The 22,304-nt window shown below is 39.7% G+C and overlaps 1 protein-coding gene across 2 annotated transcripts in view; it reads left to right on the forward strand.

Annotated features, from left to right (window-relative positions):
• WASHC1 (WASH complex subunit 1) overlaps positions 1 to 22,304 on the forward strand; it is a 1,004,726-nt gene that overhangs the window by 246,972 nt on the left and 735,450 nt on the right. For both annotated transcript variants that reach the window (XM_044087615.1, XM_044087616.1), the window contains exon 2: positions 16,275 to 16,419. In XM_044087615.1, the coding sequence (XP_043943550.1) occupies positions 16,280 to 16,419 (140 nt within the window). In that variant the 5' untranslated portion in view covers positions 16,275 to 16,279. The remainder of the gene's footprint in view (positions 1 to 16,274; positions 16,420 to 22,304) is intronic.

The following is a 22,304-nucleotide window of genomic DNA, read 5'->3' on the forward strand; positions in this document are numbered from 1 at the left end:
AGGACATGGAGGTAGGTGCGTGCGTGAATGGGTGTGCCTTCGCTGAAGGTTGTGCGTTGGGCTGGCACCTCTGCACCGTAAAAATCTATTGCCAATCATAAGCGGACCGGAGTTCCTCTGTGGCGACCCCTAACCAAGAAAAGCCGAAAGACATTACTTTTACAGTATTGTAAACAAATAATGAAAGCATAATACACTATCTGTGAAAGAAGTGCTGCATTTACATTTATTTGTTCAGACACTGTTATTTAAGAACTGTAGCTACATTATGAAGCAGACTGAAGTTCAGAACTGCAGTTCGTGCCGTAAGCAGTTACCTCTGCACTTGCTGCTTAGTTTTTCATCACTACTTTGTATGATCACATATTTTGGAGTACATTTGCATCGTAATTGTGATGTAATGTTATTCAACAGTTTTGATGTTGATTTGTTGATGGTTGTTTTCTCCCTGGGCCTCTCTGTAAATGAGCTTCACCCAAGTTGGCAAATTGGGTGAACAAAATAAAGCACTGAAGTCCAATTCTTGTGCATTCTTGTTAATGCACATTGTTCTGTATAATTACATTTAAAGATTGTAAAAAAAGAAACATAATTTGGGTTTGTGCTAAGGATCTAATCTCTTACCTTAGGATGTGTAATAAGTAGGGTATTTATTGACCCCATTGGTTAAGACCTTTAGGAACTGTGTTTTTAATGTTAATATGGCAAAATAACTTTGTTAATGTGGGAAAAAGTGCTGACATATTTTTGTCTTTACTGAGAGTATTTTATTTATATTTTATTGTTCACGCTAATATTAATCTGAAGTCTGTGCTGATACCAGGAAAAGAGTGAATTTTGTAAGCATTCTGACTAAGCTGTAAAGGGTTAGATTAACATTAACTATTCAGGCTACTCACAGAGACAAGAGAGTGTAACTGGTTTGATGAGGAAATATGTCAATTTTGGCACGGTTATGTTTAAGGTTCTTCCACATTGTACCCACCTTGATAATGACAAATAGTGTACGTACTCTGACATGTTTTGTGCTTTCCTTAAGCTGTGGAAATGGCTTGGTTGTTTGCTGATGTAAAAATGTGTTCTTATTGGGTACTGTATTGAATCATGGATACTGATTCCTACGCGAGTGTTTTACCTGGACTGTACCAAGACATCATCTCGCATATCTCATTTTGAACAGTGCGCAGTTGTTTACTGAGCTCTTCTATCACTGAACTTGTACTGGTCTGTATAATAGAGAGATTAATCTGTTTCATTTCCTGCAGGGACAGTCTTTTTGTGTGAGTATTCCTAAGTTCCATCATGCTAAGTAATTGAAAGTGCTTTTACAAAACTAATTTAGCTTTATTGATCATGTAGCCATGGTGGGTACATCACTTAAAGGAACAACATCCTTGTTGCAGTAAGTCTGTGCAACAGACTGTAAGGGACACAAAAGGCTGGGTGACTGACCATTCATGCAGGAGCTTATTACCATGGTAATCAGTCTGAATTGATTGAGGATCTTCTACAACTTGCCTTATTCCCTCCTGGGAAATAAGAAGAAACACAACAGAATAATTGGACTTCATGTGATTATCTCCTCTGAGGTTTACTGTCAACTTTAAATTTTATATTTAAGTATAGCATTGGTTAGGAGGACTAATTTTATTACTATTCTGCTAGTGCTGTTTACAGATACAGCAGATATTAACTTGCAAAGACAACTCTTACTGGTATGTGTAAGCACACTATGTATTTGGTAGAGGGTGCAGATAAGCTTACCAAGGCATAAGTTTGATTAAGACTTCAAAGCTTCTTGGCCTCTTTCTGCTTGTACCTAACTTAGAGGCATTTCTTTAAACAGATCTTGGATGAAACTGTAATTTGTAGCATTTTACAAAACAATCAGTAAGTGTGTTTTATACGGTAGATTTTGATTTGCTTTCCTTGGCAACTAAGGGATTCTCTGTGCATTATTTGATCTCCCTATATTCTTACCTTACCCCTGAAAGAAGTCATAACTGTATGTGCTGTTCTTAAAATACATATATATTAAATATTTGCATTAGGTTTGTAGGTTGTAGTATGGTGTATTTATTGCATGTAGAAATACTTTTTAAATTAGTGTTTCTTCCCTTACTGTATGATTTTCTTCTGTGACGAACCTTTCTGGTACTGCTGGATTTGGGAAGTCTTGCCTAAAGGAACCTTTTAAGACCAGCAGTTACTCGATGGACATAGTCTACATGCAGAAGAACATCAGTGTAAAACTGCCAAGGAGTCTTGATTGTTGTTGTTGTTGTTGTGTCTTTTGGCTTTTCCCAGTTAGGGGTCGCCACAGCGGAACTCCGGTCCGTTAATCATTGGCAGTAGATTTTTATGTGCCGAGTTACCAGCCCTGATGCACAACCTTCAATGAAGGTACGCCCGTTATTGCATGTCTCCACACAGAAGACGCTCTAGCTGAGAATCGAACAGGACGTCTTACTGTGAGGCGACAACTCTACCGCAGCACCACCAAGGGGTCTTGATACTTTCAGAAAATTAATTTGTTACAATGTAGATGTTCATTGTGTTACACTGCTGCAGTCATTACACTTGGGTTATCCTGCTGTCAGGCGGTTCCCTAGCCGGCCTGAGTTCCAAAGTCTTGGTCCGGCGTCGGTTGCTGTCGCCTCCTCCCTGACGTCAGTGCGACAGGGGTATATAAGATGTAGCCGACGCCATTTTCTTCAGTCTTTCTTGCCGTGTGGTGCCCGAAACAAAAGCAGTTCGCAAGTGCCGGTCGTCCGACTCCTGAGATTTTCATTCCGAATCCAGAACCAAAGTCTTCTGCAAAGCTAAGTACCCCGTTGGGGAAACTTTTTCTTGCCTCAGACCGATGTCAGTAAAAGTTAATAACTGTATTTCTTGTGGGAAGCAAATACCTCATAAGGATTTCCATTCTTATTGTATCCCATGCCTAGGCCCAGACCATGACGTCACTGGTTGTCGGTTTTGTGCTAGGTTTAACAAGCGCACTATTAAATGTCGGTTTGATTTTGCCTAACATTATTTTGGCAGAAAATTCAATTACACCATGCCGTCGGAACTTCCCATGACCGGAATTCATAAAAAGCGCAAAGACAAGGATAGGCATCCGATGCCCAAAACTGACGACGAAGCCTTTTTTAGGCCAGTCGCCGGTTCTCCGGTTTTCAGCGAGGCACCTTCGCAACCCCTGACGACCGCTTCTGTAGAACCACAGGCCGCCACTGACTTCCCACGTGGAGTTGGCTGGGCCTTCGGACACACAAGACTTTCAGCCTACCGAAATTATCCCTTCAGAGGGATCCGGAGTAGCTGAGCAACCCGCAGCTTCAGAGGGTGTTTTTCAGACCAAGTCAGTTAAGCACCTTCTGCTAAGTCAAAACTTCCTTTAAAACCAAAATACAGCATTCTCCATGACAGGCTTCCATGCCTAAGAAACAAATGCTCAAAATGTCCGAAGACCTAATCACTCTGATCAGGGGTCCCATCCCCCTCCTGATAAAAGACCTAGACAGGATGCAGATTATGACTCATTGGACCAGGTGTCCATCTCTTCAGATTCATCCTCAGACCTAGGATATTTCTTACCCCCTTATGAGGATTCTGATGCTGAGGAATCAATTCCATCAGCCTCTCCGCCTGAGGACTACTCCTTTGGGGAAACCTTACATACCATGAGGGAGCATTTCCATTGGGAAGGCCAGGATTACTCAGAATCCAAGAAAAGGCTCAGAGACTTTCTTTTATTACCTCAACACAGACCCCTTGCCATTCTGCCAGTGCTAGATATTGTGGATGATGTGTATACTGAATCCAGTTTAAATCCTGATTCTTTACCTCCAGCCCCAGTTAAGCCTGATAGATACTACATAGTTCCTGACTCACACAAATTCCTTTATAAAAGCCCTGTTGCTGACCTTGAAACTATTTCTCAGGGACCCAAAGGGGTTAAGGCCTCATCAGCAAAGAATCCAGTCCCCTCTGACAGAGATTCCAGAGCATTACACAGATGGGGGAAGAAAGTATATACGTCTGCAACTTTAGCAATGAGGGCCTTAAATTGCCAGTTTCACATGCTAAAATATCAGCAATTTTTGATGTCTCAGTTGAAACAAAAAAATGCTTCCAGATTCAAACCCTCCTAATTTAAAGGAAATGCAGGATTTATTGCATGCAGCTGAACAAGTGAGAAAACATACTTTAAAATGTGGTTTTGATTCTTTAGAGGCCTCCTGTAGAGCAGCAGTTACAGGTTCTGTCATTAGAAGACATGCTTGGTTAAAAGAACATACATTACCAGATCATGTTAAAGCAAAACTATTGGATGCACCTTTGCAGCAGGATGTGTTATTTGGAGTTAAGGCAGAAGAGGTACTGAAGAAAATGGAGGATAAGGCAAAATCTATGCAAACCGTGAAGGATTTCTTACAGGTTCAGCCTCCTCGATTTAGCAGAAATTGGCCAACAAAGAATTGGTCCTTCCAGCTACAGACAGACCTCAAAGGGGCAGATACAGACGTCCAAGAGGTAGAGGTCGACCACAAGGTCCTTACAGGCCTCGACAATGGGGTGCATCAGGCCAGAAAGAAGGAGAAGACAGGCCCCAACCATATAAAAAGCAGCCCCAATGACTTCCCACTACAGCTGCCAAACAGCTCTCTCTTGGCAGCCCCCTTGGGAGGAAAACTGGCACTTTTCTATCACAATTGGCATATGATCACCAAAGACAAATGGGTTCTCAACATTGTATCTCAAGGTTACAGGTTCCACTTTCACACTCTGCCATGGTTAAAAGGAATGCCAAATCTGCCACCAAATCAATGAGCAGAGGCTCAAAAGCAAATAACAGCACTCATGGACATGAGAGCTATCCAAAAGGTACCACCACAGGAGCAAGGACAAGGATTTTACTCAAGACTCTTTCTGGTTCCCAGAAAGGACAAAGCTTGTAGGCCTATTCTGGATCTTTCTTCTCTAAACACTTGCCTGGATGTTCCGAAATTCAAAATCTTAACACTACAACAGCTTCTTCCCATGCTGGGCAAGAAAGTGTGGCTTGTAACCTTGGACCTCAAGGAGGCATACCTGCATGTCCCTGTCAGACAAAACTGCAGAAGATACCTCAGATTTATAGCTGGTTCAATGCATTATCAATTTTCTGCTCTGCCCTTTGGCTTATCTACTGCGCCCAGGGTCTTCACAAAGTGCCTGGCACCAGTAATTGCATTTTGCAGACAGAAAGGAATTTAAATTTATCCGTACCTGGACAACTGCCTGATTCAAGCAGAGAGAAAGGACATTCTTCTAAAGCATCTGGCATTTGTAAAAAAGTTATGATTAAGTTGCCTAGGGTACACAGTAGACGAAAAGAAATCAAAACTAGTGCCCTCACAAGAGATAATATTCCTGGGTGCCAGCTTGAATACAGTGGCCCAGATGGCTTATCTCACGCCAGACAAGCAAGCACAACTGACTCAATATTTTCAACACAACACTGTCAAAGTTTGGAAACAGTTATACCACTAATTCCTTGCCTTAAACAGGAGTTTCGATGGTGGGCTCAAGCTTGTCACCTCAACAAAGGACAGCCTTTTACTTAACCCACAGCCAGGCAAACACTGACAACAGATGCATCAGATTACGCCTGGGGAGCACTCATGGCAGGAAAATGTATTCAGGGCAAGTGGCCCACAGAACAAAGGCATCTTCACATCAATCAAAAAGAGATGCTGGCTGTACAAAATGCCTATATAGCCTTCAAGGACCTTCTACATCCAGGACAACTACTACTAAAGACAGACAACACCACAGTTATGTGGTATATAAAACAAGCAAGGGGGCACTCACTCTTATCCCCTCTGCAGACAAGCTATGACCTTGTGGAACACAGCTCTAAACTACCAAGTTCATCTGCAAGCACAATTCCTGCCAGAAGAGAAAAACACACTGGCAGATGACTTAAGCAGAAACATCATGGATCCCCATGAATGGGAATTGAATCCACAAATATTCAGAATGATAACACAGAAATGGTGGAGCCCGGACATAGATCTGTTTGCATCCCCAATGAACTGCCAGCTACAGAAATTCTGCACAAGGACTTACCATCCACAAGCATGGAAAGGGGATGCTCTCTCATTCAGCTGGAGAAATCTACAAGTATATGCTTTCCCACCACTACCTCTCCTTCCAAAGGTACTCATAAAAGCCAGGCAAGAAGAGCCAAAGATGATCCTGATTGCACCAGACTGGTCACGCCAGCACTGGTACCCAATCTTAAAGAACTTAGCACAAGGACCACCCTGGATTTTGCCTCATATCCCACATCTGCTGACTCAACACAACAATCAGATACTTCACAACCAGCTAAAGACTTTAAATCTAGCTGCATGAAGATTCTTTAGTCAAGCAAGCAATGCCTCTCTCCAAAGCTGTTATGGATGTCATTCTGGAGGCCAGAAGGCCTAGTACCAGGAAAGCCTATTTGGGTAAATGGAAGAGATTCTGTGCCTGGAACCAGGCTCACAGCTTTTACCCTCTTGTCCCAAATATTCCTCAGATACTACAATATTTAACTGAGATGCTGGACAGGGGCCTCTCCTTTTCATCCATCAAGATCCACGCCTCTGCCATCTCTGCTCATTACAACACGGATCCACCAGTTTTCTCTAATCCTTTGCTAAAACAGTACCTCAGAGGGGATAAAAACATAAGACCTCCCCGTAGAGCACCTACTCCAACTTGGGACCTCAACTTCGTGTTGGAAAAATTAACTTTACCTCCTTTTGAGCCAGCTAACACAGCAGATTTGAAATATATCTCTTGGAAAACTGCTCTGCTCCTGGCAATAACATTAGCATGAAGAGTTCCATAATTACAGGCACTAATGGCAGTGGAACCTTTCATCATATTCCACCAAGACAGGGTGTCTTTAAGAACTAACCCTGCGTTTATGCCAAAGGTGGTATCAGGTGTGGCTCTAAACCAAACTATTCACTTGCCAACTTTATATCCAAATCCACAGAATAAAGGGGAGAGACTACTGCATTCTTTGGACATACACAGGCAGTTACACTTCTACTTGGACAAAACCAAAGCTTTCAGAAAATCTGAGCAGTTATTGGTAGCATATGCTGCAGGAGCACAGGGAAAAGCCATTTCAAAACAGACAATTTCAAAATGGCTAGGACACTGCATACATTTCTGCTACACACACCATGGGAAACCTGTACCTAACAGCATTAGATCTCACTCCACCAGGGCAACAGCCATTTCAACTGCCTACCTCAGAGGAGTACCTACCAAAGATATTTTTGAAGCAGCAACTTGGAGTTCTGTACATACCTTCACCAAACATTACCATCTGCCGCCATACTCTAAATCCAGAGCTGGCTTCGCCACTGCAGTGCTGCAGGGCCTTATAGCCACCCCTAACGCCTTATAGAACCAGCCACCCTACCTCAGCTTTGGGATTCTACCCAAGTGTAATGACTGCAGCATTGTAACACGATGAACATAGTACAGTTTTGTACCTACCATAAATGTAGATGTTCGAGTGTATACACTGCTGCAGTCAGGGTTACCCTCCCTCCTTCCCCTCTTACTGGCTGGTACGTACCTATGTCTACTACCTGTGGGGAGTATTTGCTGGTAACTGAATGTTGTTGATTGCTTTTCTTATGTATGTTTTATTAGCAATTTGAATTGCCTACCTTTTTGGGGGCACCTGACATCTGGGGCAAGAAAAACTGAAGAAAACGGCGTCGGCTGCATCTTGTATACCCCTGTCGCACTGACCTCAGGGAGGAGGCAACAGCAGCCGACGCCGGACCAAGACTTTGGAACTCAGGCCGGCTGGGGAACCGCCTGACAGCAGGATAGCCCAAGTGTAATGACTGCAGCAGTGTATACACTCGAACATATACATTCATTGTAGGTACAAAACTGTACTTTTTGCATCCTGTTCACAACGAGTACTTTATCTAATGTATTTGTTGTGAGTGGACCTGCTTAAACATGCTTTGTGTTTTGTTCACATGGAAGAGAGAGATCTGGCACAGGAGAGCAATGCATGCTTGGCTGCAGAGAAGTCAACAACAAGCACAGGACAGTACAAATTTTACTGCAACAAGGGAGGTCATTAGAGTGAAACTGGTGTGCTGTTCTCATATATATAATTACAGGGAGCGTGTATTAATAGTGCTGTCTTAGTAATGATAACCTTTTTTTGATTTTGCCTGTTTGTTTTCTTACTTGTCCCTCCCAATCCATTTGGATACAATTTCCTTTTCATTCATTACTTTTTAAGATACTTCCAGTCAACTTTTTTACTAAATGCTGTATTGCAAGATGGTGTCACGTTTACATCTTTTTGACAAGAAATAATGCAGTCACTACAGCACTCTCTAGGATATTCAGATGTTAAAAGATTTTATCTGGCACTTATCAATTTCTTCACTGGCCATCTTGACAATTGCCAATTAATCAAGAACCGGCCATCAGTTTGGCATCTGATTTTTTGATTTTGCCAAGCCCTTTCCTCTACATTACGTTGAGGAGAGCAACTTTTCAATCACTTAAACTTAACAGACATAGTAGGAAACCCTTGCCATAAATAATTTTTTGGAGGGGGACAAGCCCACTCCCCCTGCAACTCCCACATGGAAAACAGCCTATCCCACATCTACTGCTACTTACTTATAAATTCCGGGGAAAGTGAAGCATACTGAATTGTAAACATGGAAGTATTTATTTCGATCCTTGATAGCGCAATCATAATACATATGTAATATTATATGAGCATTCGTGTCGCTGATAGTTAATTGATAACTTTGCTTTCAGCTGATGGTGGCTGTCTAAGCTGGGTTGCTGTCTTCTGTTCTGATGCTTACTTTACAGAAATGTCCAATAGTGAAGTAAGCAATAAGGCATAATCCATGGTGTATGTTAACACAGTTCTGCAACCAGGTGAGAGGGATGTTGTGAAGTACAAGGCAAATGAAAGCGTGCATGTAGCAACTTTGCATCAGAACAATTGTAATATATAACCTTGGAGAGCAACCACTACTCTTCTGAACTGGACAGAGCTGGTGTGCCTAAATTCACTTCTAGCGATGCATCAGACAGTTCTGCTGAATGTCTGAGTGCTAATCAGTTTGCTTGAAGAATAAATGAACTCAAAGTCTGTAACTGTAGTTCACATTTTTGCACTGCACTGTTGTGTGAAATGTCCGTACTATATCGAGAAGTACACTGAATATGAATTGGTATCAACTCAGTACCACAATGCTTGCCGGTGCCAGACAGGGCAAACATTCATACTTATTCGAGAAGTACACTGAATATGTTTTGGTATCAACTCAGTACCATACTGCTTGGTGGTAACAGACAGGGCAAACATCCGTACTGCATTGAGAAGTACATGTTTAGGTATCAACTCATTATCATGCTGCTTGGCAGTGCTAGACAGTGCAAATGTCCGTCCTGTATCGAGAAGTGCACTGAATGTGTTTTGGTATCAACTCAGAACCGCACTGCTTGGTGAGAAGTACACTGAATATGTTTTGGTATCAACGCAGTACCACACTGCTTGGCGATGCCAAACAGGGCTTTCAGAAAAGGCTACCATACTGAATAGCACTGCCTAGTGCAGAACTGTTGATGCCAGTATTCAGAGCCACTGAAGAATGACCCATGCAGATAAGCTTACTGGACACTTAGATCATTAATGGTCATTTCTTATGCAAGTTTTAGGCTTATTTCATAGGTATTCTAGTAAAATTAGAATGCTGCTGCTTCCTAAGTTTGGTCACGTAATTATAATATCTGTGGTGCACGTGTTACAACCATGCTGAATGATATTGTATTCTGAAATTAGTAATTTTATTTATGGTTTAACTGGGATGTTCTGCTGTTCAGAGCCCTTTCTCAATAGATGCCCAAGGAAAACCTCTCCGTACAGCACTTTACATAATGGCCCAGTTGTACACAGTGATATATTCACAGTACTACACATACAGTAATATCCATCTGCTTGCAGTACTTAAGTGCTACACATGTAGGTACGGGTATTTCTAGTAATATGTATCTGTGTACCAACTGTATATAGTTAGGCAATCTGATATGATCATGACAGGCCTGATATCAGGGGTCCTTTCTGGTGAGAATACAGCTGGGATATCCCCTACTCCTACCTTCAGAATGGCTAATTATCTTTGAAGCTCTTGGTGTTGGGGTGCACATGCCATCCACCTTAAATGCCAGGAACTTGTTTTCCACAATAGGAGCAAATGCCTACCTCTTTTCCCAAAAGTTCACAGTGTCATAGGTGAATACTTGGCTATTAGCCCTTGTAGGGCATTTTTAAGCCTAGCTAATTTCCCTTTTTGTGCTTTAATTAACCTATCCCATTGGGTCAGAGATTGGCCTTGCCCATCTTACTGGATACTTAGATCATTAATGGTCATTTCATATGCCACTTGTAGGCTTATTTCATAGGTATTCTAGTAAAATTAGAATGCTGCCTCCTAAGTTTGGTCACATAGTTGTAATGTCTATGGCATCATACCATAGATAATTTAAGGGGACACATGCATGAAGTAAAGCATTTAGGAGCTACTTCTATCCATTAGTAGTACAGGGGACAGTCCTGGTGTAAATTTTATATTTCCCATCCATAGATGTAAGTTGCACTTTTATGGATAGGGTTGAACTTTGTTTTTTGTGGATGGGGAGTCTGTTCCACAGCAGTGCTAACCTGTGCAAGATATACCTGTCCATCCAAACTATTCTGTTGATATTGCAAAAGAGGTTTAGATCCCTAGCAGAGTATTTTGGATGCCATTGACTTGCTAATATGCAGTATATCCATCAGTAATGGATCAGAGGATGCCTTGTTTGCCAGACATAGGCCACCTGTTAGCAATCTGTAGTATAGTGACAGGGCTTTGAGTAGGCCATGTAGGACATATTGTTTAGGCCTTGTATCCTTTTGTGGTTGTTCCAGTTGTTGCATGTGTCTGGACAGATACACACCAAAGGGGGAAATATATTCAATGATTGGCCAAATGAAGGCTGAGTAAAGGGGGACAATAACATCCATAGATCTAGACACAATCCCTTTGTTTATAAGCTGTGCAGTATAGAAAGACTTTCTTACAACAATAGACACATGTTGATCAAACATTAGCTCATTGTCTATATAAGTTCCCAAATCCCGAACAACTGGGTCAACTCTCAGGAGTGTATTGTCAATGTGGTAGTTTGCTGGGGTAGATCAATTCCCAAAGGATACAGTAATGCATTTTTTGGCATTTAGTTTCAGTCCATGATATTGGCACCAGTTATTTGAGACAAACCTTCCTGCAGGACAGCAGAGTCATTTGGGAATTCAGTGACTGCTCCTAGCTTGCAGTCATGTGTAAACTTAGTCAGCCAGAGCCTTTTGGTATTGGCTTTTATTTCTGAAAAAGTAGATGCTAAATAGGAGAGGTCCCAGCACAGAAGCCTCTGGGACTCAACTGGTCTCTTTCTGGAGGTAACTTACCCTGTTTTAATTGTCTGCATCCTATTTGTGACCCAGTTGGTAATCCATTGGGTGACATAGGAGTTTATTCCCAGTTTATTTAACTTTTCTACAATGGCTAAGCTGTATTGTGCCAAAAGCTTTGGCCAGGTCATTCTTTGAGGTGTGTACCATTTTGCCTTCATCCGTTGCTTTGGTGACCTTTTCAAAAAAATCTGGTAAGCATGACCAGCCTTTGATTAATGCAAACTGAGATGGGTCTAGTGTTTGAACGTTTATGTCCTGATTGATTAATTCCATGGCAAGTCCTTCCATAGCTTTGCATATGAGGCTGGTCAGATGTATGAGTTTGTAATTGCCTGGGTCTGTGGAAGGTCTTCCCTTATGCAGGGGAATGGTTGTAGCTGTTCTCTATTCGATTGGTATAAAATCTGTATGGAGGCTGAGACTGAACAGTGTTGTTAGCATGAAGCACAATTTAGCCACACTCCTATTTAAGGCACATCCAAGGATGCTGTCAGGAACCATCATTGCAGTATTTTTTAACTTTTGTTAGCACTTTTAGGAGTTTGCCTTGTGTCATAGCTATAAGCGAGTCCATTTCAGGTATACCTTGACAGACAGAGAGAAGAGAGGGGTTAAATTTATTGGCCAGTAGGTTCGCTATATCTTCAGCCTCAGTACAGGTGACATCATTTACAATTGGCTCAGCATGTTGCTGTGTTGTGCATTTGAGATTACAGACATAACTAAAAAAGCTGTTGTGATTGTCCTTGGCTTGGGTAGCTATTTTAGTTTCAAACTTGGCTTTGGTTGATTTTATTAAGCTCCTGAGTCATTTGTTTATTTCAGTAACAAAGGCTCTAACATTCTGGGAATTACTCTTCTTATTTTGGTCAAAACTTTTTTCCTTTTGTTCTAAAGCTTGTTTATTCCACTATGTGGATTTGTTTCTTGGGTTTACCCTGTACTTGCTCCTACAGAGTACAGCTGCATCTATGCAGTTTGTTTACAAGCTGTTATAGTGTGGTGGTAAACATTTCTGCATATTCATTAGAGTTTAGTGGGTTTAATGGGTCTGCATGTCCTCCCCGTGGTTGGGTGGGCGTTCGAAAGACATGCATAAATAGGCGTGCCTTCGTTGAAGGTAGAACGTCGAGCTGGCACCTCGGCGTTCGTGAAAATCTACTGCCAATCATTAGCGGACCGGAGTTCCGCTGTGGCGACCCCTAACCGGGAAAAGCCGAAAGACAACAACAATGGGGATTTGAAACTTATAGATGTATCACTTTAGAAGTAGATTCCTAAAGGTACCTTGGGAGGAATAGATCTCTGGTTTCAGTTTTATTTTGAAGGAGACTGCTTTATGGTCAGATCTTACAAGTGACAAAGATATGTAAGGGATGGTGCGAGATGCTCCCATATTAGTAAGAACAAGATCCAAGATATTATTTCTCCCAGTAGGTGTTGTGACTGATTGCTGTAGGGCATTTGTAATGACAAAGTCCAGGAGTCTCTGTGCTTCTGCACTAGTGGTGGTATAGATTTTCCATTATATAGTTGGATAGTTTAGATCACCTATGAAAATAGTACTGGATTTAATAATGAGTGATTCTAGTTCGTGTAGATGGGCATTGCAGCTTTCTTTTGTTCTAGAGAGTTCTGTAGCTAGCTAATATATGATACAGGACCTTTCTGATGGTTATTTAGACATGAAGAAGCTCTAGTGTATCATGCTGTTGTACCAGCCTTGATGTAAGTCTCTTCTGGATATATATAGAGACACCTCCACTTTTTTCTCCTCTTGAGCAATAGCTGGTCTAAACATGTGGAAGGCATTATATCCTTGCACTAAGTCACAGAGGACCACCCCAACACACACAAGTTTGCTTCTGCCTGCTGTTCAAACAAGAGTAAAAGCAACTTGTATGCAAAAAACAACTTTTTACTGCTTCTCACATAGTTCAGATCATGATGTTTGTCACAGAGAGGTTCCCACAGTCATTGCATAAAAAACGTTATTTCTTTTAGGTTTTTGTGTTGCTACAAGATTGCAGGCTAAGACCAATACCAGCAGTGCCTGCACTATTTGGGAGAGGAGTACAACATTAGGCATAAACACAAGTGCCAGCATTTCACTCAGGTCACCCAAAGACACAGGAGAAAAACTCCATTATTATGCAACATCCCTTTCTTGACCATCCATGCCACAAAACCATGAAAAGACAAAAATATAGAAGAGTCACACAAGTCGGAAAGCAAGTCTGTCCATAAGATGGCCTCATAGTCTCCGTGTTACAGTGTCCACTCAACTAATAAGGGGTTGAGTTTGTACCTCTCCTTTGAGTCAGCTTCTGAAAAGTAGTCTGTAGGAGGTGTAGCCCCAATAGCCTCCTCGGAGAAGTGGTTCTCATTGTGGATCCTCTGCCTTTCCTTCAAACGCTGGAGCTGTTTTGTGGTAGGCTTGCTTCAAGAGAGCAGTCCCTTAAGTAATACTGTTTGGTGGCTGAGCATGGGACTGTGGACTCTTGCCTCCTGTCCTGGTCTTGGGTTTAGCAGGGCTGGAGGATAGAATTAAGCTTCATATGAAAGTACACCCTTCGGGAATGTGCTCTGATGCCTCCCCTAATCACCATTCAGGTTTTTCCTTTCCCAATGCTACTTTTGGCAGATGGACCCCATACTTTTTTGCCCTGTCTCTTGACATCTAGCATTTGCACATCACATGCTCAATCTCACACAAGTTGACTGAGCATGGATCCACATTTTTGAGAGCTGCATGCAGGAGACGGTCTTCCTTATTATGTAGATCTCTGGAAGAGAGCATGAAACCGAGACCTTTATCTTTTAAAACCATATAATTACAATGAGACCTCCCTTCTTTGTAGGTACCCTCCCATAGATGACCCCCTGCTTTGGAGAAACAGTCAAGCTTTCAAAGTCTTCTATGGACTGGCCTGTAACTCCCCTACCTTTTTTATCAGAAGCATCTTAATAAGTGTCTGTGGAAAAAGGGAGAAGGGTAGGCCATATGGCATTCCATCCACAGTCTTTGGTCAGGGATAATGTGTTTACAGCATGCAAGCATCCACATACTGCTATCTCTGTGAGTGAGAAGGGAGATGTTCACTACAAGTTCCCACTGAGTGTCTTATTTGGATTCAGGACATCATTACTCTTTCAGGAAAACTTGACTAGGCTTAGAAATACCCCCCCAGCTCATTAGCCTAGTAACAATCTGTGAAAATGTCCCAATAGTCCCAACCTCAGGTAAGTAGTTTACTTCTGAAAAGGCAGTTTCTTAGCTGATACTGCAGAAGAGGTTGTATGCTTTCTAAAGTCCTTTGGAAAGTCAAACCATGTTTTTCTTTTAGGTAAAATATTCAGATACGGAAGGTCCATGTTAACATACACACTTAAAGCTGTTACTTTTGGGTCAGGAGGGCTGCTGCACCAAGAATAGTTCAAATTAACAGCGGAAGAGTGAATTCATGGCCTGCAGAAGTACATAAGAAATAGAAAGTACGGTCATTGCAGTGCATAACACCAAACAATACAAATAAATGAAAAACTTGAAGGCTTAGACACTGCAGTGCATAGAACTAAACAGTTTCTTGTGATATTTTAACCAGCTGTGCAAAATAGTGTAGTAGGACAAGAGTCACTACAGTTATTTTCGAAGTCTGTGAAGTGTAATATTAAGCTGCCCCCAGACTGTGAACATGCCACATCAGAATCAGTAGTAATAGAGGGTAATGTCAGCAAATTTGTAATGCAGCAAGGGTTTCTGTAACCACATACTCTGTATGAAGCAACAGCAAGGGCTGTGGCAGCAGCTTAACATAAATCATCAAATCCATAAGCTAACAAATCAGAAGCAACATTAAGAATTTAATGGCAATTTCTGTAAAATAGTTGCAATGAAGATTACCTTGCCAGAGTAAAGTAGCCCACCAAGGAAATATTTTTCCACTGATGTGTACGACAGTTGGAGGTGTGTGATCTTGTAGTAGCTTCAGTGATTTGGTGTTTTGATTGTCATTCTTCAACAACAGGAGAGCATAAACCGTACATCACAGGTGGCAGTCTGCATTTGACAAATCCAGAAGTACCTTCTTAACAGAGATTTGCCAACTCACAAGTCATACCCTCCAGTAAAGAAAGAAAATTCTTAAGTTATCATAATCATTTATTTTAAAATTGTACTTTTCAGAAAAATAAAATTGTTTAGTAGCATTAATGCAAATTTCTGTGATTAAAAAAGAGGTTTATATTACTAGTGTATACAAATTACTGGAGAAAATACAATGTGGCCATTTATTAATTTAAATGACCTGAAAGACTGGTTTAAGGAATATATTTAATATTTCAAAGACAGATTAATGGTATAAAATCTGGCAAACAGTTTTAAAAATGAAAAGTGCACTAGAGCCCATATGCAGTTATCCAGTGATAGGAAAATCGTTTCTAATTATTTATTACCAGCGGTATGAGGGGAATGGAAGTTGTCCCCTCCCCAATAAGCCGTTTTCGCTACAGTTAGTAAGAGAATAACAGACTTTAACATGTATGGTATAATATATTTGGGAATATAAACGTCTGCATTTTTTTTTGAGATCTGAGTATTTATAAAACCTCTGGTCCGAGCCACATATGTCTGCATGGTAAATGGATATACGTTTTGTTGCTGATTTAACATTGTTCTGATTTCTGGTCTGTTTTAATTTTCTTGTGGTAGGTAACATGATGCAAAAGCTCATTTTGGAAGGGCAGGTGTACTCTGTGCCCCTAATTCAGCCAGACCTACGAAGAGAAGAGGCTATACAACAAATTGCAGATGCTTTGCAGTATCTACAGAAAGTATCTGGAGACATCTTCACAAGGTAATCCAGTTTTTATTTTGTGTTCAAACTCCATTTTCCTTTCATACTATCCAGTGGAGAAGGTAACTAATTATTGGCTTGCTGGATTATAGTATTTGATGTAACATCTACATTGTTTATGTAAACATAAATAATGAATATGATTTCTGCGTGGACAATCTAGCTGAGATTTTGTTGGTAGTCTACATGTGTAGGAGTTTGCCTTTTAATTTTCACTTGGTAGTGTCAGTTGCTTTTTCAGGTAGATATTTGTTGTACTTAGTTCTGTTTTCCATTTCTTGTTTCACAGTGCAGCTGATGTTACATGACAACAGAAAATTGAGATTAATTAGAAACATTCAGACACCATCAAATTCCCCAAGTGCACTGCAGCTGTACCTCAGCATACTAAGCAGTATACTGTCTACTTTTACTGCATTCTCTTCATGAGGAACTTCATTGTTTCTTAATTTATTTATTTATTTAGTTAGTCAGTCAATTTAATTGTGTGAGTGGATTAGATGACTAAGTGTCTTAAGTTTTGGCTGTAATAATTCTTGAAATATCCAGAGGAAGCCAGTTTTATTTAGCTGGAATTCCTAACTGCATAAGGGTAACTGCATAGGTGCATTTTATCTCAAACTGTCTAAAGTCTTTGATACTGTCAATCAAACAGAACTTGTATAGACTATACAAGCTGTAATTCTTATCTCTAGTGCATTTAGATGGTTTACTAGCTGTCTTGCAAGTACACTACAGCCCAACAGATGGAATCACTCCACTGTATTTCTTCATACCATCTGACAGATGTTCCACTGAATTCTGTCTTGGGCCCATTCTTATTTACTGTCTTTATACATGAAATGATGAGCTATTTAACAAAGTTAAACAGAGATTTTTTTTTATTTGTTGGAGCTTTTCCAGTGGTTGACATTGAGTGTCATAAGTAGGGGTTAAATATGTTTGTATGGATCTTAAGGCAGTACTGTTATCTACAGATTGTGTGCAAGTTGCAGCAGTTATGATAGCCTCCTTGCACATGTTATGGCTGTTACCATACCACTAAAAGATATTCAGTTGCCTCCTTGTGCAATGTTCATAATTTTATATGTAATAGGAGCATTTTTGACTATTTCCCAGTGTGACACATGGTACATTATTATTTAGCTAAAGAATGCGATATGTTTGGCATATGTTTATTTTGCTTTGTTTTCACATTATTTGTGTAAATATCAAACAATTTAAGAATGGCATGAGTGAAGGATCAGTATGTTTGTTATAGTTATATTAATAAAAAGTAGCTTTCCAGTGGGTCAATTTTCTCCATTTTGGTACATGATTGGCTGTTTCTGTCTGTCACTGTCATGTTCTGTACACTTCATTTGGGCATTACTCTGACTAGTTGACTGGGAATGGCAGTCTGGTATACTGATATTTATATAGCTTCAGAACTCGTATAATATATTAAAATTGATTATGTCTTAAATTAACCAAGTATTTGAATGGTGAGTTTTGAATGGAGAAGTTCACATGACAGAATACTGTTTTTTTCATGATTTTAGCTGCTTCTATTTCACAGTCTTAAAAATCTTAATGCATACTGATAAAAACGTATACTGTTTTTATTAAAGTTTTCTTAACTGAATGTACTGCCTTTTTATTATATTTATTGTTTAATATGAAGTTCATTGTACACCTGTTTTTGCAAGTATTTTAGCATATTATAATAATAATTTAATGACGTACCTTCTTTGCAATCTTGGTCAATGTTTGTTTAATAATGTATTGAGTATTCTCTATAATGGTTACTTCACACTAGCAGTTTTTCTCCATATGCCTACTTTGGGGATTTTTTTTAAAACCATATACTGTTAGCAAAATGTCTTTAACAGATCACATCTTTCTGGCAGTCAGTTCTATTCTGATAAGCATTTACTTACATTGTGACTAGTTTATTCACATCAAATTATTTGTGTATGTCTATCACTGTTTAAGCGATTCAATTTAAAGTTGCTTTCCTAACCATATTCTGGTGTCATTCCTCTTTTTGTTCCAGAAATTTCCTAAATGGCACATTTGTTGTGACATTTTCAGAATAAATTTCAAAAGATATCATACCAAGAAGTATTGTAAGAATGTATTTATCCTATAGTGGAGGCATTTGTACTATAGCTCTGATGTATTCATTATCTGCTTTCAAACACTGTGAAGGTAGAAAGTGACCCTTGTATCTGTAACTCTGGTTTTACACTTTGTTTTGTTCATCCTGGGGTTACACTGTCTTGCTCTTACAGTATCTCAGTCTCTTATTCTGCTCTTTTACTCAAGCTCTTTGATCATCTATGCAGCAGCTCTCAGAAACACTGCATGTGCAGACAAAATATGAAATGGAAGTCTGACAACTCAGTATCTTTCCAAAAAAGACTTAACATTATATAGGTTGGAACTTTTCCTCATTATTATTTGCCATAATCCTTGGTTAGTATCTAGCACAGAAAAAAAAATAATTTGTAGTCTGCATAGCTGAAACTTAATTCATTTGCATGAAGCTTATGTTTCCTCTTTATAACTCTGTTAAGATCTTGTAGCTCTATATACACAACATATTTGTATTGCTTCAAAACAGAAACCGTGCTGTTCACTCTTTCAGTTGGCTCACTCTTTTTATTAATGATGCCACTGCACTCCATTCAACTTAATTTCTACTCTTCTCCTTAAAACTGTTGAACTTTCCTTGATGCAGGCACTACTGGTAATACTACAAGATTTGTGTGAATGTAATGAACTCAGAACAGACAGTTCATATTCCTTAAAACTGCTAAACTTTCCTTGAAGCATGCATACTGATAATACTACAAGATCTATGTGAATGTGATGACCTCAGAACAGATAGTTCATATTGTTTAATAAATTATCATATTCACAAAGGACATTATCACCTTGTGCATGTACATGTTGAATTATTTTCAGCCTACCAAATGTCTGGAAGTCAGTTGATCTGTTATGGCTTGGGATTACATTCTTAGGTTACCCAGAAGTGACTGTTACAATTTTAAACCATATATTTGCAAATAGGCACATTCTGGCCAGTGTATGATAACCTGAATGACAAAACAGTTTAAATGTTGCTTCTGTTTCAGCTTCATTGTCACCAGCTTTTTTGCAGGTATTACATCACACACACCATACCTTTGTCTAGTTAGTGTATTACACCGTGATTATTCATTTTGTCTAGTTAATGTATTACACTGTGACTGCGGTGGTGGTGCTGCGGTAGCATTGTCGCCTCACAGTAAGACGTTGTCCTGTTCGATTCTCAGCTAGAGCGTCTTCTGTGTGGAGACATGCGTGAATGGGCATACATTCATTGAAGGTTGTGCGTCAGGGCCGGCAACTCAGCACGTAAAAATCTACTGCCAATCATTAGCGGACCGGAGTTCCGCTGTGACAACCCCTAACCAGGAAAAGACAAAACAAGTGTATTACACCGTGATTATTCATTTTGATCTTCCCTACCAATATTTCTGATTTGTATTGTCATGTCTCTGGTCCACTCTATTGTTTAGTGGGTAGCATTGTAACCTTACAGAGATTCTCCAATTTGGTTTTCAAGTTGGGCGCTTCTGTACAAAGTCTGCATGTCCTTCCGTATAGATTATCTTTCTGTATTAACAGTTTCCTCCAACACCTCAAAGGCATGCATTAGGTGAGTTGCAACTATAAATTGTATGTGTGTATATGGCAGTCTACTTTCATCACCTTTTGTATAGTAGACTGTGTGGATGGCAGTGGCCGTTTGTCTTTTGCCCATAGGAGTCCAATCCTATTCCACAGCATTGGATGAATGGACTTTCTTACACTCTTTGAATACTTTGCATCTTCAACAGTTATCTGCCCACAAACAACTTATTTTCATGATTGTGCAAAATGAAAGAAAATATGCAGTTTAGCAAAATGATTACTCTTTCCGTTGCTTCAACACAGTTGGTTAATTGTTGTATCACTTTTTTATCATGCTTATAACCACACATCCTGCAGAAGTTGTCCGTGACAAATTTCTTACTCTTGTCTTTTCCCATTATTCTCTCAGTTTGGTGAGTTCTGTTTTTATTCATTTTTAGCTTTTCTGTTTTGCAAACAACTTTACACTGATTCCTCTGTGATCTGTTTCAGATGCGATTAAGTTCATTTACTCTGTACAAATGAGTTACTTTGTTTAACGTTAAATCTGTTTATGTCACTGATCTTTCACTTTGCTTTTCATTTCTGATGTCATACACACACTTCTTAACTCATATTAATGTCTCACATAATACAACAGGGGCACAGTGTTTAGCTCATGTATGTAATTCAGTAGCATAAGCATCAATATTCTTTATGGGAACTGGTGCTTTGATGAAGAATAAATGAGAGATAAGTGGTAGATTTTTCAGCTCATGGTAACTGAAATGCAAGTCCTAACACTGCGTCATTCTCTCTGTCCTCTTCCCTATGGCACCCAGAAACATAGCACATTGCACTTTTTAGATGTTAGTGCTTGCAATCATGTGTATTGTATTTTTTACTAGTATACAACTTGCCCAGCACAGACAGATTTCCTGAAGGCAGTTACTGCACAATTTTCAAACAAAGACAAAGTGATTTATTAGTGATTATTGCCTGTAGTTTGTAACATTCACTATTCAGGTATACAAAATAGGAGACACGATATAGGTTGTAGTTTAGCCTGTTCCATCAGCTTTTTTCACCTGACTGCTCAGTAATGTACAGGAAGTTGGGAATTCATAGTTTTACAGACATAAACATGCATTTCAGTAAAGTGTAAATGAGATTTTTCTGTGTCAGTTGCTCAGGTATATCCCAGACACTGTTCACAAATCACAACTCATCAAGGCATGGATGCAGTAGCTCAGTAAAATGTGAACTGGACTGTTTCATTCCTGGTCTGCCAGAGATTTGTACTTCCCTAGTTAAACTGTGAACAGTGCCCATTTCCAGCATCTGTCATGTATATGCCAAAAGTAATGAGTTTGGCCAAAATGCACAGGTTTCAACTTATTAAAACAGGAAGGCTGTACAGGTTACTAGTTAACTGTAACCAAATTATAATACTGTTATAGAATGAACACACGAAAAGACCGCTTCTTCTGAGAACTGCCTTGCTTTACTTTATACTACAAAAATAACAAAAATAAGTTAGCAGGAGATGTATGTTATACATCTTAACACTTCAACACTTCAGCAGTCACATAATAGCTACTACTTTTATGGCTTAAGAACATCCCTTTCATTCTACATTTTTTCTTAAAGTATGTACTAAACTACTCGTGTTTCAGTAACGAAAATACTATATTTATTAACTCATTTATATGCTAATGCCACTATATTAAGGAACTGAAAAGACACTAGCATGACCCCTAGCTTGCAGAGTGTTAGAGCATTTGATTGTGCCTCTAGGTACATTGCAAGCTGTTAGAGGCACTGTAGGGAGTCTGACTTCTTTTTAATCCTTTGCAGGGTGCTTGCACATTGAATATAGTGTAATGGACAGAATCTCCATTTGCATACCATTTGTTATTTTGGATATACTTTTTATTAGAGTGACGGTTGTTTGGCTGTTAGTGCAGAGGTTTAAGGCTATGAGTTGTTGACTTCCAAGATGTCTGCATACTGATAATTTCAACTCTCCCACTGTGAAAACAATAACTGAGAAAATGAATCTAGTAAAGCTTTCGTTTTAGGTAAAATTCAGTTACAGGCTAGTAAGTACACTGCCTGGATGCCAGCAAAGAATAAAAAAAGAAAAACTGAAGGAAAACCAACCAGAAAAGCTGAAGAGAAAATATTGTCTGGGAAAAATCCTATAGCTGTTCAGCAAAAAATAAATAAAAAAAAAAAAACAGCCC

This window comes from Protopterus annectens, chromosome 11.part0, assembly GCF_019279795.1.
Source record: "Protopterus annectens isolate FY-2018-M chromosome 11.part0, PAN1.0, whole genome shotgun sequence".
NCBI lineage: Eukaryota > Metazoa > Chordata > Ceratodontiformes > Protopteridae > Protopterus > Protopterus annectens.